We start from the raw sequence: 21,985 nt of genomic DNA on the forward strand, positions 1-21,985 counted from the left end.
AGCAGGAGCAGAGCCCCTAGGGGCTTGCCTTGCATTCTGCAGACTTGGGTACCTTCACCGGTATCCCATGCGGTCCCCCATCATGCCAAGAGTGATTCCTGAGTACAGAGCCAGTAGCCACCCCTGAGCATCGTCGATTGTGACCCCAAAACATAAAAAAAAAAAAATCAGAGCAGCCTCATTCCGATGGCAGCAAATTCTTTCGCACGCAACCTAAGTGGGGTGCTGAGACGAATCTTGCTTCCACACCCCTCATTCTCACAGATGGGAGAACACCCTCAGATATATGGGGTGTCAGGCTGTGGGGTGCACAATACCAGAAAACTCTGATGAAGCAGTTCAGCCAGAGAACTAGCAGAGCGGGTTTAGAACTTCCTTGCTGAGAGAACATAACTTTTTAATTTAAAATCTTTAAAAAATGAAAGCTTGCCCTCCTTGATGTAGACGAGGTTCAATCCCAGGCATTTCTAATGGTCCCCAGAACCGCGCGGGCCCACACCAAACCCCCAAATAAAATTAAATTCTCAGCAGAATGGGTGTATGTAGAATTTCCAGGGAAAGAGATTGGCTGCCGAGGCTCTTTATTACCATGTTAAACAAAGTTCTTCGCGACCCACCCCAGTTCCCAGAGGAACGGCAGGTACCTTCACCCCAAAGTTCGGGAGACGTTGCGCTTGAATCTGGCCTCTTCCATCCTCCTCACGGAGAGCAGAGGACTTGGGACTTTCCCTTTGTGTGGGAACCCCGAAGTTCTCCCAGGGAGGGAGGAAGATACACGTCAGAAATGTGGGGTGCTGGGGGTGGGGTGACGGGCCGGTTTGGAGAGATCGCACTGCGGGGAGGCACAACCCTCTTCTGTGCTCTCCCTGGGTTCCAGCTCAGGCACCCTGGGGGGTCACCTGGGCCGCCCTAAGAAGCGTTGCGGCCACCACAGTCCAAGCCAGAGAAGCCAGAGCCACTCGCTTGGCCGGCCAGCGCCGTGGGCTGTGCAGCGGGTTGAGGATCCGGCTCCTCTGGACAGAAATTCTTTCCTTTTCCTGCAGAAATTCGGAGGGTCCCGGGAGCTGTGGTTCCCGAGAGGTCGGGACCTGGGTGGGCGTTTCTTAGAGGAGCGTCCCCGGGAGGGGGAAGCGCCCACAGCGCCCCCTCGCGGGCGTCGGCGGGAGAGCCGGGGCCGGACTTCCCGCCCGAGAGTCCCGCCCTGGGGTTGTGCCGGACTCGCCTGCGGGTCCCCAGGCTCTCGCGGGCCGCCGCGGGCCGTGCAGCGGGAGCCGCGCGGGGCGACCCGGGCGTCGGGGCTGACCCCGGCAGCGCGGCCCGTGCTGGGCCCGCAGGAGCCTCTCCCCCTCCGAGCCCCGCTCGCCAGCGGCGCCTGTCCCGGCCGTCCCCGCACTCCGCGGTGTGAGGAGCAGAAGGCGGGGGAGGCCAGGCGCAGCGCGGCCCCAGCTGGGCGGGAGGAGCCTCCGGGAATGGCGCGTGTTTGTGTTTCGGGGCCACCCCCGCCCCTGCACCCAGGACTCACTCCCGACGGTGCTCGGGGAACCCACGGTGCAGGGACAGACCCCGGGCCGCCCCGGACAAGGCCAGCGCCCTCCCGGCCCAGTGCTCGATCCACGCCCTAGGCCGCGTTCTTGACCCTTCATGACCCCAGAACTAACACAGGCAAAGAGGCTGGAGATCTTGACCATGGGGAAGTCGGGCCGCGGCAGTTCCGCCCAGTGGCCACCAGAAGGCGCTGTGGGCCGTTTCCGTGCTACCCCACCTGGGCACTGGTACATAGGGGAGGCGCTGGCCTTGCACACGGCCGACCCGGGTTCGACTCCCAGCATCCGGTAGCGTTCCCCTGAGCACAGCCAGTAATTCCAGGATGCAGAGAGAGAAGTCAGCCTTGAGCAACGCTGGGAGTAGCCCAAAAAGGCAAAGAAAAATAACCATCTTGCTTACATGCATGCACGCACACACACGCGCCCCATTTTTAAAAATCCAGCTGAGCCTCTCTCAACTAAGCTTCTGCAGAGTCTGTTCCTGCCCTGGCACACTTGTCCCTGTTCTCCCCGTCACTGACCACAGTTACTGCTCAGGGCCTCAGTCAGGCTGCACCTTGTCCCCGGGAGGCCCGTGGGTCCTTCCAGCACACATGGCCCCCAAACTCCCACCATGCCTGTGGGTCCTCCGCTCTCTCCCTCAAGTCAGCCTCTCTCCTCCCAGAATGCCTGTGTCCCGATGCCGTGACTGACCTTCCCTCGCCGGAAGGAGCCCTACCAACTTCCTGGTTTCTCCCTGGACCATGAGGCCAGTTTCACTTGGGGTCAGTGGATCCCAGGCTCTGGGTGCCTCCCACAAGCACCATTTGTCTTGGTAGGGGGATCAACTTACTAAGCAGTGCTCAGAGGTTTGGGGGGCCCTCCTAGTGGGACTTGGTTGCTCGGGCCTTGAGGTGCTGAGGGACGCCAAGACCATAACTGTGTGTGGTGAACCTGTGGTGCCATGGATCAAAACTGGGTCTTTGAACATGCAAGACATGTGCTCTGGCTCCTGAGCTACCTCCCCAGTCCCTGGCCAGGCCCTTGTGGCCTTGTCATCCCAGACTGAAAACTGGAGGTGTCTGGATCTCCAAGAGTGATTGTGGGCTTCAGGAAAGATTCAATCCAGCACACACTCTTCAAGCAATGATGGACAGATGGAGTTGGTGGGCAAATGGCCCTGATTCTTGGCTCCCTCTCAGCCTGTGTGGGGCAATTCCCAAGTGCTGCCTGCCTCACATTCTCCCAGATGTCCCCAGTGAAGCCGAGTACACCAAATGATGACAATGTAATGATGGCAGCCCGAGTCATGGGGCATTGCTAGGACAAGGAGGAAGTAGCTGTAAGCAAGAAAACCATGTACAAACATCACCGGATTCTTCTATAGCTCTGTTTTCACATTGGGAGCACGGTGACAAGTACAAAAAGTGCCAAAGTGTTCCAGCCCTTCAACCACCCTAAATTGTTGGACTTTTGGTAACTCACTTGACTGTTGGTATTACAAGCTTCTCTATAGCTAAAACTTTAAGTGAATATTGTTTCTCTTAAATGTAGCAGGAGATTATCAATATCACAGATTTTTTTCGTCACCCTCTTGTTCCTTACAGAAAAATTTCAAAATCCATCTGTATTGGGAACTGCACATTCTCTGCAGCTTCCCCTTCCCGTGGTGAACAATGCAGCTTCCCTAACAGGAAGGCTCTGCAACTACTCCAGAGTATCTACTCCAGCTGGTAGTGCTGCTTGGCACCTGCCCTCAGGCTCTGGCACCTCCTTCCAACCACTGATGGGTAGTGCCTATCTTGACCAACGTTCTAGCAGAACAATGCTGTCTGGGGTGTCTGGCCAGAGCCAGATGTCCACTTCAGCTGTTTCTTACCCGAGTGTTTTGGAGTGGGATATTGCAGGAAGTGTTGAAAAAAAGTCTTCCATGGGAGACTTTACTGGGACTGTCACTGACCAAGACACTGCTGTCTCTTCCATGTCAATGGTAGCTCGTTATGAGATAACCTTGGATACCAACATCATGGTGTCTCTGTACCCATCACTTTCTGCCAGCCATGTTGAGAGGACACCATCTCAGGTTCCAAATCAGAGTCATAGCCTGTCGCTTCCCGACCAGGAAGGGAGCCAGGTGTTACTATCATCAGGGCACTCAGGGACCTCCCCTTTCTGGAGAACTAGATCCCTGCCTGCAATGCTATGGCTCCATGTCATACACAGGAGGTAAGGGCTCTGCCCTCCAAACGTACAGAAACACATCCCCAGAAATAGTTATGGTTCTAAAGGAGGTCCAGGCCTCAAGTAACCGACCACCAGACTCCACCTCTGGAATCTACTACTCTGTGCTTGCTCAACCCATCACAGAATTTAGTTATCAAGGTGAGTAAAACAGGGAAAAGGGAGAGTCAGCATTCAAAACTTGGGGTCAAATAGGCAAGTGGAAAACTGTCCGTAGGTAGATGGCATTTAAGTTAAATGCCATCTTACACTGAGATTTTTAAGTTTATGAAACTTGCAGTTAAATTAACTGTTTAATTTTAAACTCCCCTCACACATTTTACAGCACGTTATTTTAAATTCAGCATAAGAGTTCCTAGTGCAGATTGGAAGGTATGATAGTATAATGGCCATCTAGGCTTCATACGGTGAAACACCAGGAGCACACCAAGGAATGCCACATTTTTCAATGTCCTAGTTTGAGTCCCCCAGTATTACCAAACTAATAGTAAACTACATTTCATAACTATTGTTTTTGTGTGTTCTGAAGACATTTCAGAACTCTTATCCTGATGGTGCCACTTTAACTTTCCTTTACTTTAATGTACAACAAGGTTCTGAATACACCTGGTGTTCAGAGATCCCATCCAGAGTCATCCAACCTACAATCTCTACTTGAGCACTGATTCTCTGATGAGTGGCGCTTAATTCCATCTCCTATTCCATGATATGAACTGTCCTTTTTTTTCCAGGAAAGTTGAGAAATTGAGAGTACCCTACAGTGCTAAGCTCTGTATAGCATTTAATAGTTTACAAATCTCTAATTTCGACCAACCCATCTCGACCAGGCTTCCTGAACCCTACTAGTTGGCCTATTCCTTCCTCAGACTGCAACTTCTAGACCTGCTCCCTACAGGACAACAGCTAGCACTTCTCTCCAGCGGGAGCCTCTTCCTGTCTCTTTGACCAAGCCCCAGGCCCCACCCAAATGTCAGAGTCAGGTTCTGCTCTAAGAATTCCATTTCCAACCAATTCCATGCAGAAAGCCCAATGTTCCCGAGCCAGTAATGTCAAAGCCCATCACAAAAAAGCAAAGACCAGAGCATGAGGCTATGAAAAGGAAGGCTTAACAGGATCACCTCTTTGGGGAAAGTGCAGTTTTGTTTTGTTTTTTTTTTTTGCTTTTTTGGGTCACACCCAGCGATGCTCAGGGGTTACTCCTGGCTTTGCACTCAGGAATTACTCCTGGCGGTGCTTGGGGGACCATATGGGATGCCAGGGATCGAACCCGGGTCGGCCGCGTGCAAGGCAAACGCCCTACCCGCTGTGCTATCGCTTCGGCCCCAGAAAGTGCAGTTTTTTATTGAGAGAAAAAGAGATGGGCATCTCTCGATACTATGGCTATGAAATGTGAGTAACTGGAATGATGTGTGCCACTTTAGGTACCAGATGGTTGTCATAGACAAACACTTGAAATGCCATACACATTTCATTCATTCTGATATATTTTTAACAAGTTAAAGAAATGCATTAAAGTTTATAGATTGATAAAATAAAGTTCTAAATTTTGAGATGCTGTCAACTGTGTTTGTTATTTGGAGGTGTTTGGGGTTGGAGGATGGCATGAGAAAGAATGGGGAGTTAGAGAGAGGATAAAAGAGAAACAAAGATTCTAGAAAGAGAAACTTGGTTCGGGGTTTTAAAGCGCATAAGAGGAGAAATTTAAGGGCCTGATGAAGAGTAGGGGAGGGTCAGAGGAACAGTATTGCTTAGGGCATTTGCCTTGCAGGAGGCTGATCCAAGATTCATCCCTGGAATCCTATAGAGTCCCCTGAGTCCCACCAGATGTGATCCTTGAGCACAGAGCCAGGAGTAAGCCCTGAGCACAACCAAGTATGCCCCCATTTTTGGTCTCAAAAAAAGAATGGGAGAAATGGTATGGTGAGAGGGGTTGATTTAAGTAATGAAATCTAAATAGACTGAAGAAGGCAGATGAGTCTAAGATGAGTGTGTAAAACACAAAAATAAAAAGAAAGGGCGCGCAGGCGGCGAGGCAGGCGAAGGAAGGAAGAAGGCCAAACTGGTTGCTCGATCGGTTTATTTCATGTCCATCTCCATTCTCCTCTGATTCTCCTCCTGCTTCTTTCTCCCCCATCCTACTTCATTCTCTCTCTCTCTCTGCCTCTCTCCCGGCTCTCGGTCTCTCTCTCGATCTGTGGATCTGGCCCCCGTGGATCTGGCCCCCGTGGATCTGGCCCCCATGGATCTGGCCCCCAACCCACTCTTACAGCCTAGTTAAATCTCCACAGCATGAGGGGGTTGGGGCATACACATAGGTGTGGTCAGCAATAGGGTAAGGTTCTTTTCCCTCAGGGGATGCTTCTCCTAGGACTTAATTCTCTTTCAGCAGGAGGATCCACCCAAGGGCAGAGTCCCATGAATGTGTTTCTCTTCTCCTCAGCCAGCAAACATATAAGAATTCATAATATTGATTATTTTGTATGGACACAATAAGAGATGCATTAAAGCTTATAGAATTGCTCTCCTGGGGCCATCTCAATCTCAGACTACAGTGCTCAGGCCAGATCAGTCTTTCCTATCCCTGGCAGGGTCCCAGTCTCATAATTACTATTGGATCATGACAGCATTTGTCTATGATCAAGCTCTTAACTTATAGTTAAGAATTAGGCACTTTGGCCAGGCCCATCTCGATGCCAGGGTAGCACATAACTCACCGCTTGCCCTGGATCCTTCCCGTCCCATGTCGGGGACCCTACTTTGTGGTGCTAGGAACTGAGGGCAACTGAGGCTTAAGTGGAGAAAGCAGATACCCAGGAGGGAATAATATTCGAGGCCAATTAAGTCTTAAGTTATAAAAACATAATATTGTCTTCTTGTGTCTATACAAAAAAGACATAGCTTTAGGGGCCGGAGCGATAGCACAGCGGGTAGGGCGTTTGCCTTGCACGCGGCCGACCTGGGTTCGATCCCCGGCATCCCATATGGTCCCCCAAGCACTGCCAGGAGCAATTCCTGAGTGCAAAGCCAGGAGTAACCCCTGAGCATCGCTGGGTGTGACCCAAAAAGCAAAAAAAAAAAAAAAAAAAAAAAAAAAAAAAAGACATAGCTTTAAAGTAAATTATTCAAAAGGCATAAAGAGGAGAGAAAGGCAATGTTATAATATTCAGTGTCCTAGGAAGTTCTGACCTTACCAATTAACAGAGTTTGATTAACGGAAGAGCAGATAAACTGGTAGAAATGGTTACAGATAAACAAAGGAATAGGAGTGACTTGGGAGCACTTTGATGGGTGTGACTGATAAACCTAAGCTCCTAGTGGCAAGGGGGAAAGGACAAACCAATGATATCCAACAGATGAGCAGAAGAATAGTATAAATTCTTTCATGGATGATGTCTCTATGTCTCATGACCACCTTTGGAAAATTAAGAGATTTGAGACACATCTCCAAAAGGTTTGGGTGGTCCTATGCATAAATGATCACAGTTGTATGATCGGAACACATATTACTGTGGAATGAAACTACAGTTGAGTGGTCAATGGCCCTCAGAGTTATTCACAGGCTACAGTTAAAAGGGAACAAGCCAAGAGAACAGCTGTAGCAGGAAGCCCGAAGATCAGCTCCTGGGAGATGTGAAGATAAATCACCATGTACTCAGGCCCTAGGTTCAGCACCCCTAGATACACCGTTTCACTTCATCTTCCCAACAATACTCAGAGCCGGTATTACGGGGTCACTTTGCTAGTGAGGTTCCACAATGAGGTCCATATGTCTACGTAAGTTCTTTGGATTTGCAAACTCCCAAGGAGGCCAAGCCAGCTTTCAGGCCACAGCATCCTGACACTGCAGGAGGGGGAGCTCAAAATATATTAGCATCAGAGGCTGGCTAGGTGGTCTTCCTCAGTTCCTGGTGCCTGCAGTCTGCTATAAACATCACTGTTTACTGAAGGTCAGACAAGAATCAATGCCACAAATGGTTTCGGCGTCTCGGCCATGGGGAGCTACTGGATTGGGATATGTGCACTAGGTCATCACTCCCAAAGCGGTTCCTACTGTGTCTCCTTGAGGCTGGGCAGGTCATGGTGGGAAGCGATGGTCCTAGGAGAGTTATGGGGTGATGGATGAAAGGGAAGGAAACGGGAAGTAGAGGTACCGGGGCAGCAGATGTGCATCATCGGAACGTTGGTGGATGTTTTTTAAAATGTTTTTTGCTGAAAAATTTAATTTCATAAGAGGAAAAACAAAAGTAGGAAAATAAAATAGGTTCCAAATGACAGGTTACATACAAGGCCAGAGAGAGCTCAAAGGGCTGGCATTCCTTCTGGCACTCCTGGCTGGAACTCTCCCAGCCTGGGCCCTCCCAGCACCACGTGGTTCAACCCCAAAGCAACCCCCAAAAGTTATCCACGCAAGGACTAAAGAAACCCAAAGCGTAAAGACAAAAACCATATGATCATATCAATAGATGCAGAGAAAGCATTTGACAAGATCCAACATCCTTTCATGATGAAAACCCTCGCCAAAATGGGGTTTGGAGAAACTTTCCTCAAGATAGTCGAAGCCATCTATCACAAGCCTACGGCAAGCATTATCCTCAACGGGGAAAAACTAAGGGCCTTTCCTCTGAGATCGGGCACAAGACAAGGATGCCCACTCTCACCACTCCTCTTCAATATAGTACTGGAAGTACTTGCAATAGCTATTAGACAAGAAAAAGAGATTAAGGGCATCCAGATAGGAAAGGAAGAAATCAAACTCTCACTATTTGCAGACGACATGATACTATATCTAGAGAAGCCTAAAACCTCTACTAAGAAACTCTTAGAAACAATAGACTTATACAGTAAAGTTGCAGGCTACAAAATCAATACCCAAAAATCCATGGCCTTCATATATGCAAACAATGAGGCAGAGGAAAGGGACATGAAAAGAGCAATCCCATTCACAATCGTGCCCCAGAAAATCAAGTACCTCGGAATCAGCTTAACCAAGGAAGTAAAAGACCTTTACAAAGAAAACTACAAAACGCTACTCCATGAAATCAAAGAGGACATGAGGAAATGGAAACATATACCCTGCTCGTGGATAGGGAGAATCAATGTTGTCAAAATGGCAATACTCCCTAAAGCATTATACAGATTCAATGCGATCCCTATAAGTATACCCATGACATTCTTCAAAGAAATGGATCAAGCAATCCTAAAATTCATATGGAATAACAAACGTCCAAGGATAGCTAAAACAATTCTTGGGAAAAAGATGATGGGAGGCATCACCCTCCCCAACCTCAAACTTTACTACAAAGCAGTAACAATTAAAACAGCATGGTACTGGAACAAAGGCAGAGCCGTAGACCAATGGAACAGGGTGGAATATCCCTACACACAACCCCAAATGTATGATCATCTAATCTTTGATAAGGGAGCAAGAGATGTGAAGTGGAGCAAGGAAAGCCTCTTTAACAAATGGTGCTGGCACAACTGGACAACCACATGCAAAAAAATGGGTTTAGACCTTGACCTGACACCATGCACAAAAGTCAGATCAAAATGGATTAAAGACCTCAACATTAGACCACAAACCATAAGGTACATTGAAGACAAGGTCGGCAAAACCCTCCACGATATTGAAGATAAAGGTATCTTCAAAGGTGACACGGAACTAAGCAATCTAGTAAAAACAGAGATCAACAAATGGGACTACATTAAACTAAAAAGCTTCTGCACCACAAAAGATACAGTGACCAGAATACAAAGACTATCCACAGAATGGGAAAGGATATTTACACAATACCCATCAGATAAGGGGTTGATATCAATGGTATATAAAGCACTGGTTGAACTCTACAAGAAGAAAACATCCAACCCCATCAAAAAATGGGGCGAAGAAATGAACAGAAACTTTACCAAGGAAGAAATACGAATGGCCAAAAGGCACATGAAAAAGTGCTCTGCATCACTAATCATCAGAGAGATGCAGATCAAAACAACCATGAGATACCACCTCACACCACAGAGACTAGTACACCTCCAAAAGAACAAAAGCAACCGCTGTTGGAGAGGATGTGGGGAGAAAGGGACCCTTCTTCACTGCTGGTGGGAATGCCGACTGGTTCAGCCCTTCTGGAAAACAATTTGGACGACTCTCAAAAAATTAGATATTGAATTCCCATTTGACCCAGCAATACCACTGCTGGGAATATATCCCAGAGAGGCAAAAAAGTACAATCGAAACAACATCTGCACATGTATGTTCATCGCAGCACTGTTTACAATAGCCAGAATCTGGAAAAAACCCGAATGCCCCAGAACGGATGACTGGTTGAGGAAACTTTGGTACATCTATACAATGGAATACTATGCAGCTGTTAGAAAAAAGGAGGTCAAGAATTTTGTAGTTAAGGGGCTGGAGTGATAGCATAGCGGGTAGGGCATTTGCCTTGCACGCGGCCGACCCAGGTTCAAATCCCAGCATCCCATATGGTCCCCTGAGCACCGCCAGGAGTAATTCCTGAGTGCAGAGCCAGGAGTAACCCCTGTGCATCGCCAGGTGTGACCCAAAAACCAAAAAAAAAAAAAAAAAAGAATTTTGTAGTTAAGTGGATGGGCATGAAAAGTTTCATGCTGAGTGAAATGCGTCAGAGAGAGAGAGACAGACATAGAAAGATTGCACTCATCTATGGTATATAGAATAACAGAGTGGGAGACTAACACCCAAGAACTGTAGAAATAAGTACCAGGAGGTTGACTCCATGGCTTCGAGGCTGGCCTCACGTTCCGGGGAAAGGGCAACTCAGAGAAGCGATCACCAACTTACATTGTAGTCGAAGGCCATGTGGGGGAAGGGAGTTGCGGGCTGAATGAGGGCTAGAGATTGAGCACAGCGGCCACTCAACACCTTTATTGCAAACCACAACAGCTAATTAGAGAGAGAGAACAGAAGGGAATGCCCTGCCACAGTGGCAGGGTGGGGTGGGGGGAGATGGGATTGGGGAGGATGGGAGGGAGGCTGGGTTTACTGGTGGTGGAGAATGGGCACTGGTGAAGGCACGGGTTCCCGAACTTTGTATGAGGGAAGTATAAGCACAAAAGTGTATAAATCTGTAACTTTACCCTCACGGTGATTCTCTAATTAAATATAAATAAATTAAAAAAAAAAAAAAGAAACCCAAAGCAAGCTGCAGAACATTGAGTGTGGTGGCCTCATTTTCCTTTTGTGGGGCTGTGGGAGGGCGTTTGAAGTGAAGTTTTTTAAGTATTTCTTTAAGGGGAAAATAGTAACAACCCGTTGGCCAGCATAGAAATTAGAGGCCCCAGGGGGAGTGTACGCATGGCCTCATATTCCTACAGTGAAAAGGGTAAGGAGTACTATGTTTATGTAATTTGGAGTTTGCAAATAAAACCTCTATCACAGACCAACGGTTATTCCCAATTTTCCTATTAACTTGTAGAAAATGAGTGAAGGAGAGAGAATTTGGACAGCAGATAGGACATTTGCCTTGCTTGTGGCCGACCCGGGTTTGGTTCCTCCGTCCCTCTCAGAGAAACTGGCAAGCTACAAAGAGTATCCCTGCTCTCACGGCTGAGCCTGGCAAGCTACCCATGCCATATTCGATATGAATACCACTGGGGCTGGCCCAAAACAAAACCTCTCCCTACACACATACACACACACACACACACACACACCAGATTTCTGGGGCTGGAATGATAGTATAGTTTGTAGGGTGCTAGTCATGCATGAAGACAATCTTCAAGGGACCATATAGGATGGGATGCCAGGGATTGAACCCAGGTCCACCGTGTGCAAGGCAAATGCCTTACCCACTGGCCATCACTTTGATCCAGATGATGACATTATTTTAAGTTACAACTACCTTCAATAAGTACTTTTGTTCATTCTGATTTCCTTCATAGATCCCCAATTATCCCATACTACTTGGGATTTTCTAATGGATGATGTAACTTGTTTATCCCAATAATTGTATCTGTCTAAATTGTTTCTCCTCTGCCAAATCCAAATGTCACTTTCAACTTCCATCCAGCAGGGTTCAGTCACAGAGAATGAGACACATAAGTATACAAACACCTGGATTGTCCAGGCTTAAGGGTCACGTGGGCATCCATCTGTGGTCTCACAGGCAGGTCAATACAATGCAATATTGCTCCCCCAACCCTCCCAGAGCCCAACAGATGAGCCATTGTTGAAGTTGGCAGACATCAAGGACAGTTAGTAAGTACATCGAAGTGCCCTAGGCACATGGAGAGCAGAGGCTAGTGTGGTTCACAGAGAATCACTAGGCATCCTTAAAATATAAAGTTGTTGGGGCAGGAGAGATAGCTCAGTGGGCAGGGCACCTGTCTCGCACCCAGTTGACTGGGCTCCTCCAGGAGTGATTGCTGCCTTCAGAGCCAGGAGCAAGCCCTGAGAATGGCCAGGGGAGGCCCCAAAACCAAAATAAATAGATAAATCTGACTGTGAAAGTTTTCTATTCTATTTTTGGCCATATTGTCCCCTTAATCTAAAGGACCCTAAACAGTATTAGTCTATGTTTTCCTGGCACAAGTTTGCAGCTGGCAGATATTTTGTCACCTATTCTATCCTTGCCTACTATTCTTTTCTGGGTGCGTGTTTGCTATCGGAATACCCTACCCTTAGGGTTTTTGGTTAGGGGATGATTTGGTTTCTCATAATAACCCATCACTTCCCAACCCTAAAGAAGTAATCATGTATATTATAAAGTATGAATACAAATGTAATCTTATTAAACATTACATAAAATATATTATTAATAACTTAATGTTATTGGTTACTAGGCAATATAAATGATTACCTAGAAACTTTGTTGATTTATTAATGAAATATCTAAGCTTTTTAGTATAATAGTATTTCCCTAACATGAGAGTCTCGGGAAGGTGAAACCGTTATAACTGTCTTGTAGGATTCCATCTTGCTAACCTGCTTAATTCTACCTCTCTATCCAATCCAGACTTCTTCTTGGGAATCTGACCTCCTTATTGGCTAGCCTCTACCTTTCAACTGCCTGCTTTATGACATCATTCTCCCACCAAACCTACCACCACATGGTAGAATCTTGGGGTTCCCATGCAGTGGTTTGTAAACACATTTGGATCATCGCAAGTGACCAGTGACCAATGACCAATGACCAGTGACCAGTCATCTGTACTGGACACTTGTGGTCTTCCGATTCAGTGTTCAGACGTACTCTCGTATCGTCTCCTCATCTCATCTACCTTTTGTTGATATTTCCCCTTCGCTGACCATGTCAGGTAAGAAATAATACTTTTCAAAGCTTTTCATTAGATTTCTTATCCCTAAACTTAGTAGTCAAGTAAAAACAGCATGTAATAATTGAAGAAAGTATTCAACTAGAATTTTATAAGCCCCATATTAGCTTGACTTTGACATTTGCTGTGTGATTTTAGACATTAACTTTCTTTCTCTCAGGTACAAAGTGTTTTAACTCATGTATTATATTATATTTTATACAGACTTTATAAGCTCAAATACATGTTTATATACAAGTGTTCATTCTCTGTGTTTCCTTTCCTTTTTAAAAGTGATTTTTGCATGATAACCATGAAAAAAAGTAAATCAGAGACACTATTTTGACAGAAACAGAAAACGTAGGTGCTGTAGAAAACTGTTAATGTATACCAGAATGCTTTATCTGTAACGGTCTCTCCACTTGTGTTTGTACTTTATTATTTTACATTGAGTGCTATTTAAAAGTGTCTTTGAGTTTTCTTTCTAAACTAGGTGATAAGAAAAAATGGGGCGTGGGGAAGGTGTGGGGTGCTGAACAGTAGGGAGGCAAGTCCTGAAACATAAGGAAGTTTAGGGTCATTTTCATCCAGCATTGACCAACAGAAGCCAAGAAGACGAGGATGATATGAAGGAGAATAAAATAGGAAATAAAAAAGACTATAGAGGGATTTATCAAGGAAGGGGAAACCGTTTGGGATAGAATGTTGAAGAGAACCAAAGATTTCAAATCAAAACAGAAAGAATATAGTTAAATATGCTGAGAGCAAGTCAAAGCAGTTTATTTTAATAACTGCTAGGACTAGAGGGTGTACTATGCCTCGAGTAGAGTACCAGGAGGAAGAGCAGTTTAACAGAAAGCCACGTTGGTGGTTTCTATTCTTATTGTCTCTTAGAACACACTTGGCACTTGGCAGTTTTGAATATAAACACGCTTCAGAAATGATGCTTCCTATAAATAATGAATAGTGGTTATCTAGGGAGATGGAAGAAGCAGAATGTTCAATGTTTTTAATACATTCTATTTGTAAGCTACATGTATGCTCTGCCTGTAAAAATAAAGAAATGATATCTTCTAACTTCAATCAGAAGACTTGATTCTTTTGTGTGATAAGTAGGTTCCAAGTGAAGCCTGCTTGTCATCTTCACAAATAGTTTCTTCCTAACATAAGAGCATTTTGATAAAAGTCGACATCTATTTTTAGATCCTAAGAAGAAATAGAAAAGTCAAGTCTCACATGTCTAATTACACATATCTGGGTTGTGTGGAGTCTGAGTTTTTCTACACTAAAAACATTTGAATTGGAATTTTGGTGATCATTTCTTAAACTTTGGGAGTGACATTTTCCTGGTTGATAAAGACACTTGTAATCTAGGTTTTGAAAATAAATTTGAAATTTTTGGTGACCATTTTTAAATGGCCTTTTCTGCTTCTTGTGTGATTTCCTGAAATTTTATGCTATATTTAATACCTGTTGTTTGCTGGTTAATATTCAGAGGTATGAATGAGAATCATAACATAATTTCTTGTACTTATTATATTTCATTCTATTTTTTACTCATTTAAAACATACTTTTGGCTACCAAATTCAATCACATTTATTATATTTTCTGCTTGTTATGTAAGTTACTGGTCAATCTTTTCTGTTTTATGGACTGGTAAGGTGTGCACTCAAAAATCACCTCTTATTACATCTTCTGGCTATCACTTTTAGCAAAAATAGAATACTGCTTCATCTTGTATGCATGGCACAAGTTATTAACAAACTTATTGTCTTGTTTTCTTTGGTTTTGTTTGGAAACCACATCCAGTGTGGCTCAGGGCTTACACTTGGGTCTTCTCTCAGACACTTACCGTAACTATGCTGCTTGCTACATAGCCCAGATTTCATGAATATCTATATACTTCTTTTTCAGTTCTGTGATACATATTTTTCATGATTTTTTTCTTTATCTGTATATTTCCTCCCATGTAAATCACATGAAAAAGACAAACCTTACGTATGCATATTATTCTTTTCCCCCTGAGCCTGGCTGTCTTCCCAAGGGCCCCTCGGAGGGGGTGGGTTTCAGTTTCCCTCCTGCCCCAAGCAGGACTCCCAAGGCTTAAGACCTCAGGAGACTAGCCACAGCCATGCTCAAGGCCCCTCTTCACAAATTCGGATGAGCCTCACCCATGAAGGAACCGGCAGAGGAACCCAGGTGTGTGGGACCTGGGGCTGAGACCTCCAAGCCTGCTCGGATTGGGGACTGGGCCTCTTCCACCCAGATTCCCCATTTTCCAGTAGCTAGGCGGTCATACCCAGGGACTTCCCCCCGCCCCCCCTGCTGTGTAATGCCACCAATGGCCAACATACACAGACTATAAAAACAAGTTCTCAGAAGCGTGCGGCCGAGAAAGTTCTCTCCCTAGGAGAACCTGGCAAGGTACCGAGAGTTTCCTGCCCGCATGGGAGAGCCTGGCAAGCTTCCTGTGGCATATTCATATGCCAAAACCAGTAACAATGATGGGTTTCATTCACCTGATACTAAAAGAGCCCCCAGTGTGTCATTGTTGGGAAGGACTAGTAAAGAGAGACTTCTAAAATCTCAGGGCTAGGATGAATGGAGACGTTACTGAGACTTCTAGAGAAATTTGAAGATCAACGGGATGATGATGATGATGATGATGATGATATTTTGGGGGTCTATTCTTTTAGTTTATGATGATGATGATGATGATGTTTTATTAGTGAATCACCGTGAGGGTGATGATTATTTTAACTAGGGTTGTTAGTAACTATTTTGCAGGGCAGCAATTTGACACAGAATTTATTATTTTATTTATTTATTTATTTGCTTTTTGGGTGACACCCGACGATGCACAGGGGTTACTCCTGGCTCATGCACTCAGGAATTACTCCTGGCGGTGCTCGGGGGACCACATGGGATGCTGGGAATCAAACCCAGGTCGGCCACACAAGGCAAACGCCCTACCTGCTATGCTAGCACTCCAGCCCCGGCACTGAGAATTTAAATAAGAGTCTTCCTTCCAAAAGCACTTCTTGAGTAAACTCAATTACTCATTTTTTAGGTAGAATCAGAAACCAGGGTAAGGTTGCTAACCTTCCATGCATCGACTAGATTGAGTCATATGTGAAGCGTAGGTAACAGATACGAATTGCGAAAGCCTAATGAAAATCTGGAGATTTCAATGGTAATAGTTGTAGTGACGGCAAATGCCTACATTAATGTGAGGTATCTTCCTCCTAGTTTCTGGCATTGTAGTGATCAAGGCAGAGTCCTGGCAAGAACGTCGGCCTAAATGCTTAGGTTTCATAACCTGGTAATACATAAGGGACAGAGAGATAGTACAGGAGGGGATAAGGCACTTGCCTTGTACGCAGACAATCCAGTTGGATCTCTGTCACTGCATCCAGTCTCCTGAGCACTACAAGGAGTCACTCCAGAGTACAGAGCAAGGAATAGCCCAAGATCACTGCCGGGTATTGGTCCAAACTCCACCCCACCCCACTCCCAATAAAAATAATGAGAAAACATGACCAAGTCTCTATGCCATCTCTGGGCCACGAGTTTCTTTCTTCTGCAATAAAATGTTAGTCATTCTCTTAGGACTCATACGTTATTTCGTAGAATGGAAGCATTTTAAGAAATACGGTATGAGTTCAATAGGAGAGCAAGCTACAGGTAGAGCTAGGGCAAGGACGAAATAGCCGTAAGCAAGAAAACCATGTACACATATCACTGGAGTCTTCTATAGCTCTGTTTTCACTTTGGGAGCATGGTGACAAGTACACAAAGTGCACAAGTGTTCCAGCCCTTCAACCACCCTAAATTGTTGGACTTTTGGTAACTCACTTGACTGTTGGTATTACAAGTTTCTCTATAGCTAAAACTTTAAGTGAATATTGTTTCTTTTAATTGTAGCAGGAGATTATCAATCTCACAGATTTTTTTCGTCACCCTCTTGTTCCTTACAGAAAATTTTCAAAATCCATCTGTATTGGGAACTGCACATTCTCTGCAGCTTCCCCTTTCCATGGTGAACAATGCAGCTTCCCTAACAGGAAGAGTCTGCAACTACTCCAGAGTATCTGCTCCAGCTGGTAGTGCTGCTTGGCACCTGCCCTCAACCTCTGGCACCTCTTTCCAACCACTGATGGGTAGTGCCTATCTTGACCAATGTTCTAGCAGAACAATGCTGCCTGGAGTGTCTGGCCAGAGCCAGATGTCCACTTCAGCTGCTTCCTACCCGAGTGTTTTGGAGTGGGATATTGCAGGAAGTACTGAAGAAAAGTCTTCCATGGGAGACTTTACTGGGACTGTCACTGACCAAGACACTGCTGTCTCTTCCATGTCAATGGTAGCTCGTTATGAGATAACCTTGGATACCAACATCATGGCGTCTCTGTACCCATCACTTTCTGCCAGCCATGTTGAGAGGACACCATCTCAGGTTCCAAATCAGAGCCATAGCCTGTCGCTTCCCGACCAGGATGGGAGCCAGGTGCATTACTATCATCAGGGCACTCAGGGACCTCCCCTTTCTGGAGAACTAGATCCCTGCCTGCAATGCTATGGCTCCATGTCATATACAGGAGGTAGGGGCTCTGCCCTCCAAACGTACAGCAACACATCCCCAGAAATGGATATGGTTCTAAAGGAGGTCCAGGCCTCAAGTAACCGACCACCAGACTCCACCTCTGGAATCTACTACTCTGTGCTTGCTCAACCCATCACAGAATTTAGTTATCAAGGTGAGTAAAACAGGGAGAAGGGAAAGTCAGCATTCAAAACTTGGGGTCAAATATGCAAATGGGAAACTGTCCATAGACGGGTGACATGTAAGCTTAATAAACTGAGATTTTTAAATTTATGAAACCTGAAGTTAAATAAACTCAGTTTAAGTTTAAACTCCCCTCACTCATTTTACAGCACCTATTTTCACACCTAAGATAAGGACTCCTAATGCAGATTGGAAGGCATGATAGGATAATGGCCATGTAGGTTTCATAGAAGAAAACTTCAGGAGCATAACAAGGAATGCCACATTTTCATAGTTGATCAGTCCCCCAGCATTACCACAGTAACAATAAACTCCATTTCTTAAACTATTGTTTTTGTGATTTCTGAAGACATTTTAGAACTCTCATTCTGATGGCACCACATTAACTTTCCCTTTAATGTACAAGAAGGTTCTGAATACACCTTGTACTGGGAGATCCTGTCCAAACTACTTATCAAATCTAAAATCTCTACTTGAGCCCAGACTTCATGAGGAAGTGGTGATTTATTCCTTCTCCTATTCCATGATATGAACTATTCATTTTTTTTTGGTTAGGAAAGTGAAGAAATTGACTATATTATGCGAAGCTCTGTATAGCATTTAATAGTTTACAAATATCTAGCTTGAAAAAATCTTTAGTTTGAGGGAGGCAGAATGTGGGTCACAGCCCCCAGTGCTCAGGCCTTAATCCTGGCTCTGTGCTCAGAGATCACTGCTGAAGGTGCTTAGGGGACCGAATGTGATCCTGAGTATCAAACTGAGGTCAGCTTTGCGCAGGGCAGGTGCCTTACAGACTGCTATCCCTCTGTCCCAAGTCTCTTATTTTCAAGTACAGTTTGCACAAAAATTCTTTCAAATACAAAGAAAAACAAGACAACGGCACCACACGAACGACAGAAAGAACTACACAGTTACCTCCAATCTTCTAGCACAGGGCCATGTCCGTGATCCTTAGAGAGAGCCAGTACCAATGCCTTGCCCGTTGCTGGCAGGTGAACAATTGTAGCACCACTTATTGTGTGGGAGGAGTATCTTGTTTACAGGGACCTGATTTCTTCTTTGGTTCTTTTTGTAGTGATGAATTCCCTGGGGATGGAGGCTTCCCTGGCATTGCAACCTTCAGGTCAGACATTTTGTCTGACACAAACTTCAGAATTCCCCAAGTCTTGCAGTAGCAGGAATCAAATACTTGAGAGGAACCCACCACCTGAGCTCGGGGATGTTCCCATAATAGCTCCAGCCCAAAGGAGCCTGGCACTGCCTTCCGCTACAACTCAAGAACAAACAGATAAGAGTTTGGATGAGATGAAAATTGGGCTTTCCAAGTCTCTGGATACCTTGCAGATCCCAATAGAAAACCAAGATCCTCCCCGGTGCCCTTTAGCAACTCCCAATATCCACCAGCTCCTGGCCTGCATTCACCCTCTCAGCCAAGAGCAACAGCCTGGCTCTGAAACTACTGGTCAGGAAAAGAATGGTCTATGTTTTGAGGACCCAGGAACACTTGAAAGTGGGACTGAATCTGGCGGTAGTCGTGCAGACATCACTACACTGGTGGAAGACATACATCTCCCCCAGCTCTTAGATCGCTTAAAAGAACTAGATCAATGCAAAGATCTGCAGGCAATGAACACCGCAGATACCATCACTCTGAATCAGGTGCAAGAAAATTCACGTGGCACTAAGGGACCCTCCCATCCAACCCAGAAGAACAAAAATAAGACCTCTGAGCCTCTTGAGGGAGAACCCAAGGCCAAAATCCCGCCAAAAGACCCAGAACGCTTGCCAGGGGGAGATGTGATTGTTTGTAATGCTGCAGTCAGTGACAGGTGTCCTGTGACCATGGCCAAACAGAACAGCAAACCTCAGAAAGCTGCATCCAGCAGGATCAGCAAGACAAAGAGCCATGGGCAGGAGAAGACAAAAAAGGCCAGAGAAAACTCTAAGAAAGCTGAGGAGAGTAAGCAGCCAGGGAACAAGGTCCGGGCAAAAGAGAAGCCCACCACTGCCAGGATGAAACACAAGAAAAGTGAACCTGAGCTCTGCCAGGAGGCCTTTAAAAAGCCCCGCAGCTGCCCAGGCATGCGCATGCTAGAGTCCGTGCAAGTGTTTCACGCACTGGGGAAGAAGAGTGATCAAAAGCCTGGATTCTCTTCCTCCCGGGTCCTGGGTAGCTCAAAGAAGCTCCATCCATCCTCAGCTGTCAAACCCTGGCTAGGTGCCACAAAGGATGGAAAAGATCTTGAGGAAACTCAGGTCAGAGCGCAGAAACCAAGCAGCAGTGCCCAAGAACGCTCATTTCCATCCCAGTACGAGCTGCCACCTCCTGGGAAGGTCAAATTGGTACCTTTGCCTTTTCTAACCATGGAGAAGCCACGAGCTCGACCTGTTCCTCGGAGACCACAGTCTCTGGCTTCACATCGTCCAGCTGCAGCTCACCCTGCCAGGCCTGGCTCTACCAACTCAGCTCAGCCAACTGCCTCCAATTCATCCCGGCCAACCACTGCATCTTTGCCAGGTCCTGCCAAGCCAGCTCAGCCCATTTCAACCAACCCATCTCGACCAGGCTTCCTGAACCCTACTAGCCGGCCCATTCTTCAGCCTGCAACTTCTAGACCTGCTCCCTACAGGACAACAGCTAGCACTTCTCTCCAGCGGGAGCCTCTTCCTGTCTCTGTGACCAAGCCCCAGGCTCCACCCAAATCTCAGAGTCAGTTTCTACTCCAAGACTTCCGTTTCCAACCAATTCCATGGAGAAAGCCCAATGTTCCTGAGCCAGTGATGTCAAAGCCCATCACAAAAGAGCAAAGACCAGAGCGTGAGGCTCTGAAAAGGAAGGCTCAGCAGGAGCGTGAGAACGCTGCCAAATGCACCTCTTTGGGGAAAGTGCACATTTTTATCAAGAGAGAAAAAGAGATGGACTCTCTCGATATTATGGCTACGTAATGTGAGTATCTGGGATGGTTGGTGCCACTTTAGGCACCAGATGGTTGCCATAGACAAACACCTGAGATGCCATAACATTTCATTCATTCTGATATATTTTTAATAAGTTAAAGGGATGCATTAAAGTTAATAGACTAGTAATAAAAGTTCTGAATTTTGAGACGCTGTCAACAGTGTTTGTTATTTGGAGGGGGTTGGGGCTGGAGGATGGCATGAGAAAAAATGGGAAGTTAGTGAGAGAACAAAGAGGAAACAGACAAGACTGTACGAAAGAGAAAGAGACTTGGTCCGGGGTTTTAAAGCCCCAAAGAGGAGAAATTCCATGGGCCTGACGATGAGTAGGGGAGGGTCAGAGGAATATTATAGCTGATTGGGCATTTGCCCTGCATGCAAGGCTGACCCAAGTTCGATCCTTGCAATCCTATATGGTCCCCCGAGTCCCACCAGATGTGATCCTTGAGCACAGAGCCAGGAGTAAGCCTTGAGCACAACCAAGTATGCCCCCATTCCCGGTCTCCTCCAAAAATGAATGGGAGAAATGGCATGGTGAGGGGCTTTGATTTAAATAATGAAATTGGAATAGACTGAAGAAGGCGGATGAGTCTAAGATGACCAGAAGAATAGTAAAACTTCTTTCATGCAGGCTGTCTTTATGCCTCACGACCACCAATGGAAAATAGATTTGAGACACATCTCCAAAAGGTTTGGGTGGTCTATCCATAAATGATCGTGGCTGGGAGTTGCAAACAAATATACTGGGGAAGAAACCTACCAGATAGAGGTCAACGGCCCTCAGAGTTACTCAGGGGTGACCGTTAACAGTGACTAACCCAAGAGAACAGTTGTAGGAGGAATCCCGAAGATCAGCTCCTGGGAGATGTGAAGATAAATCACCATGTGCTCAGGCCCGATGGTCAGCACCCCTAGATGCAGAGTTTCGCTTCATCTTCCCAACAATACTCAGAGCCGGTATTATGCTCCCACTCTGCAAGCGAGGTCCAACAGTGAGGTCCATATCTATGTAAGTTCTTTGGATTTGCAAACTCCCCAGGTGGCCAAGCCGGCTTTCAGGCCACAGCACCCTGACACTGCTGGAGGGAGAGCCCAAAATATACTAGCTTGACGGGCCAGCTAGGTGGTTTTCCACGGGTCCTGGTGCCTGCAGCCTGCTGTAAACATTGCTGTTTACTGAAGCTCACTCAAGAA

At 46.0% G+C, this 21,985-nt stretch overlaps 1 protein-coding gene across 1 annotated transcript; it reads left to right on the forward strand.

Annotated features, from left to right (window-relative positions):
- The first annotated feature begins 5,121 nt into the window (after positions 1–5,121).
- LOC101547915 (uncharacterized protein C2orf78-like) lies at positions 5,122–20,779 on the forward strand. Its single transcript, XM_055139972.1, has 4 exons — positions 5,122–5,153; positions 12,976–13,052; positions 17,028–17,804; positions 18,909–20,779. Exons 1-4 carry the CDS (start codon positions 5,122–5,124, stop codon positions 20,777–20,779), a joined length of 2,757 nt encoding a protein of 918 aa, XP_054995947.1.
- The last annotated feature ends 1,206 nt before the right edge of the window (positions 20,780–21,985 follow it).

This window comes from Sorex araneus, chromosome 5 (genome assembly GCF_027595985.1).
Source record: "Sorex araneus isolate mSorAra2 chromosome 5, mSorAra2.pri, whole genome shotgun sequence".
Taxonomy (NCBI): Eukaryota; Metazoa; Chordata; class Mammalia; order Eulipotyphla; family Soricidae; genus Sorex; species Sorex araneus.

What these genes read in the sequence shown, in the direction of transcription:
- LOC101547915 (XM_055139972.1), top strand. Translation starts at nt 5,122, where the DNA reads ATGGGCATCTCTCGATACTATGGCTATGAAAT. An exon ending in CGATACTATGGCTATGAAAT is followed by an intron (nt 5,154 to 12,975) that starts GTGAGTAACTGG and finishes CTTCCGATTCAG; the next exon opens with TGTTCAGACGTACTCTCGTA. An exon ending in CACAGAATTTAGTTATCAAG is followed by an intron (nt 17,805 to 18,908) that starts GTGAGTAAAACA and finishes TTCTTTTTGTAG; the next exon opens with TGATGAATTCCCTGGGGATG.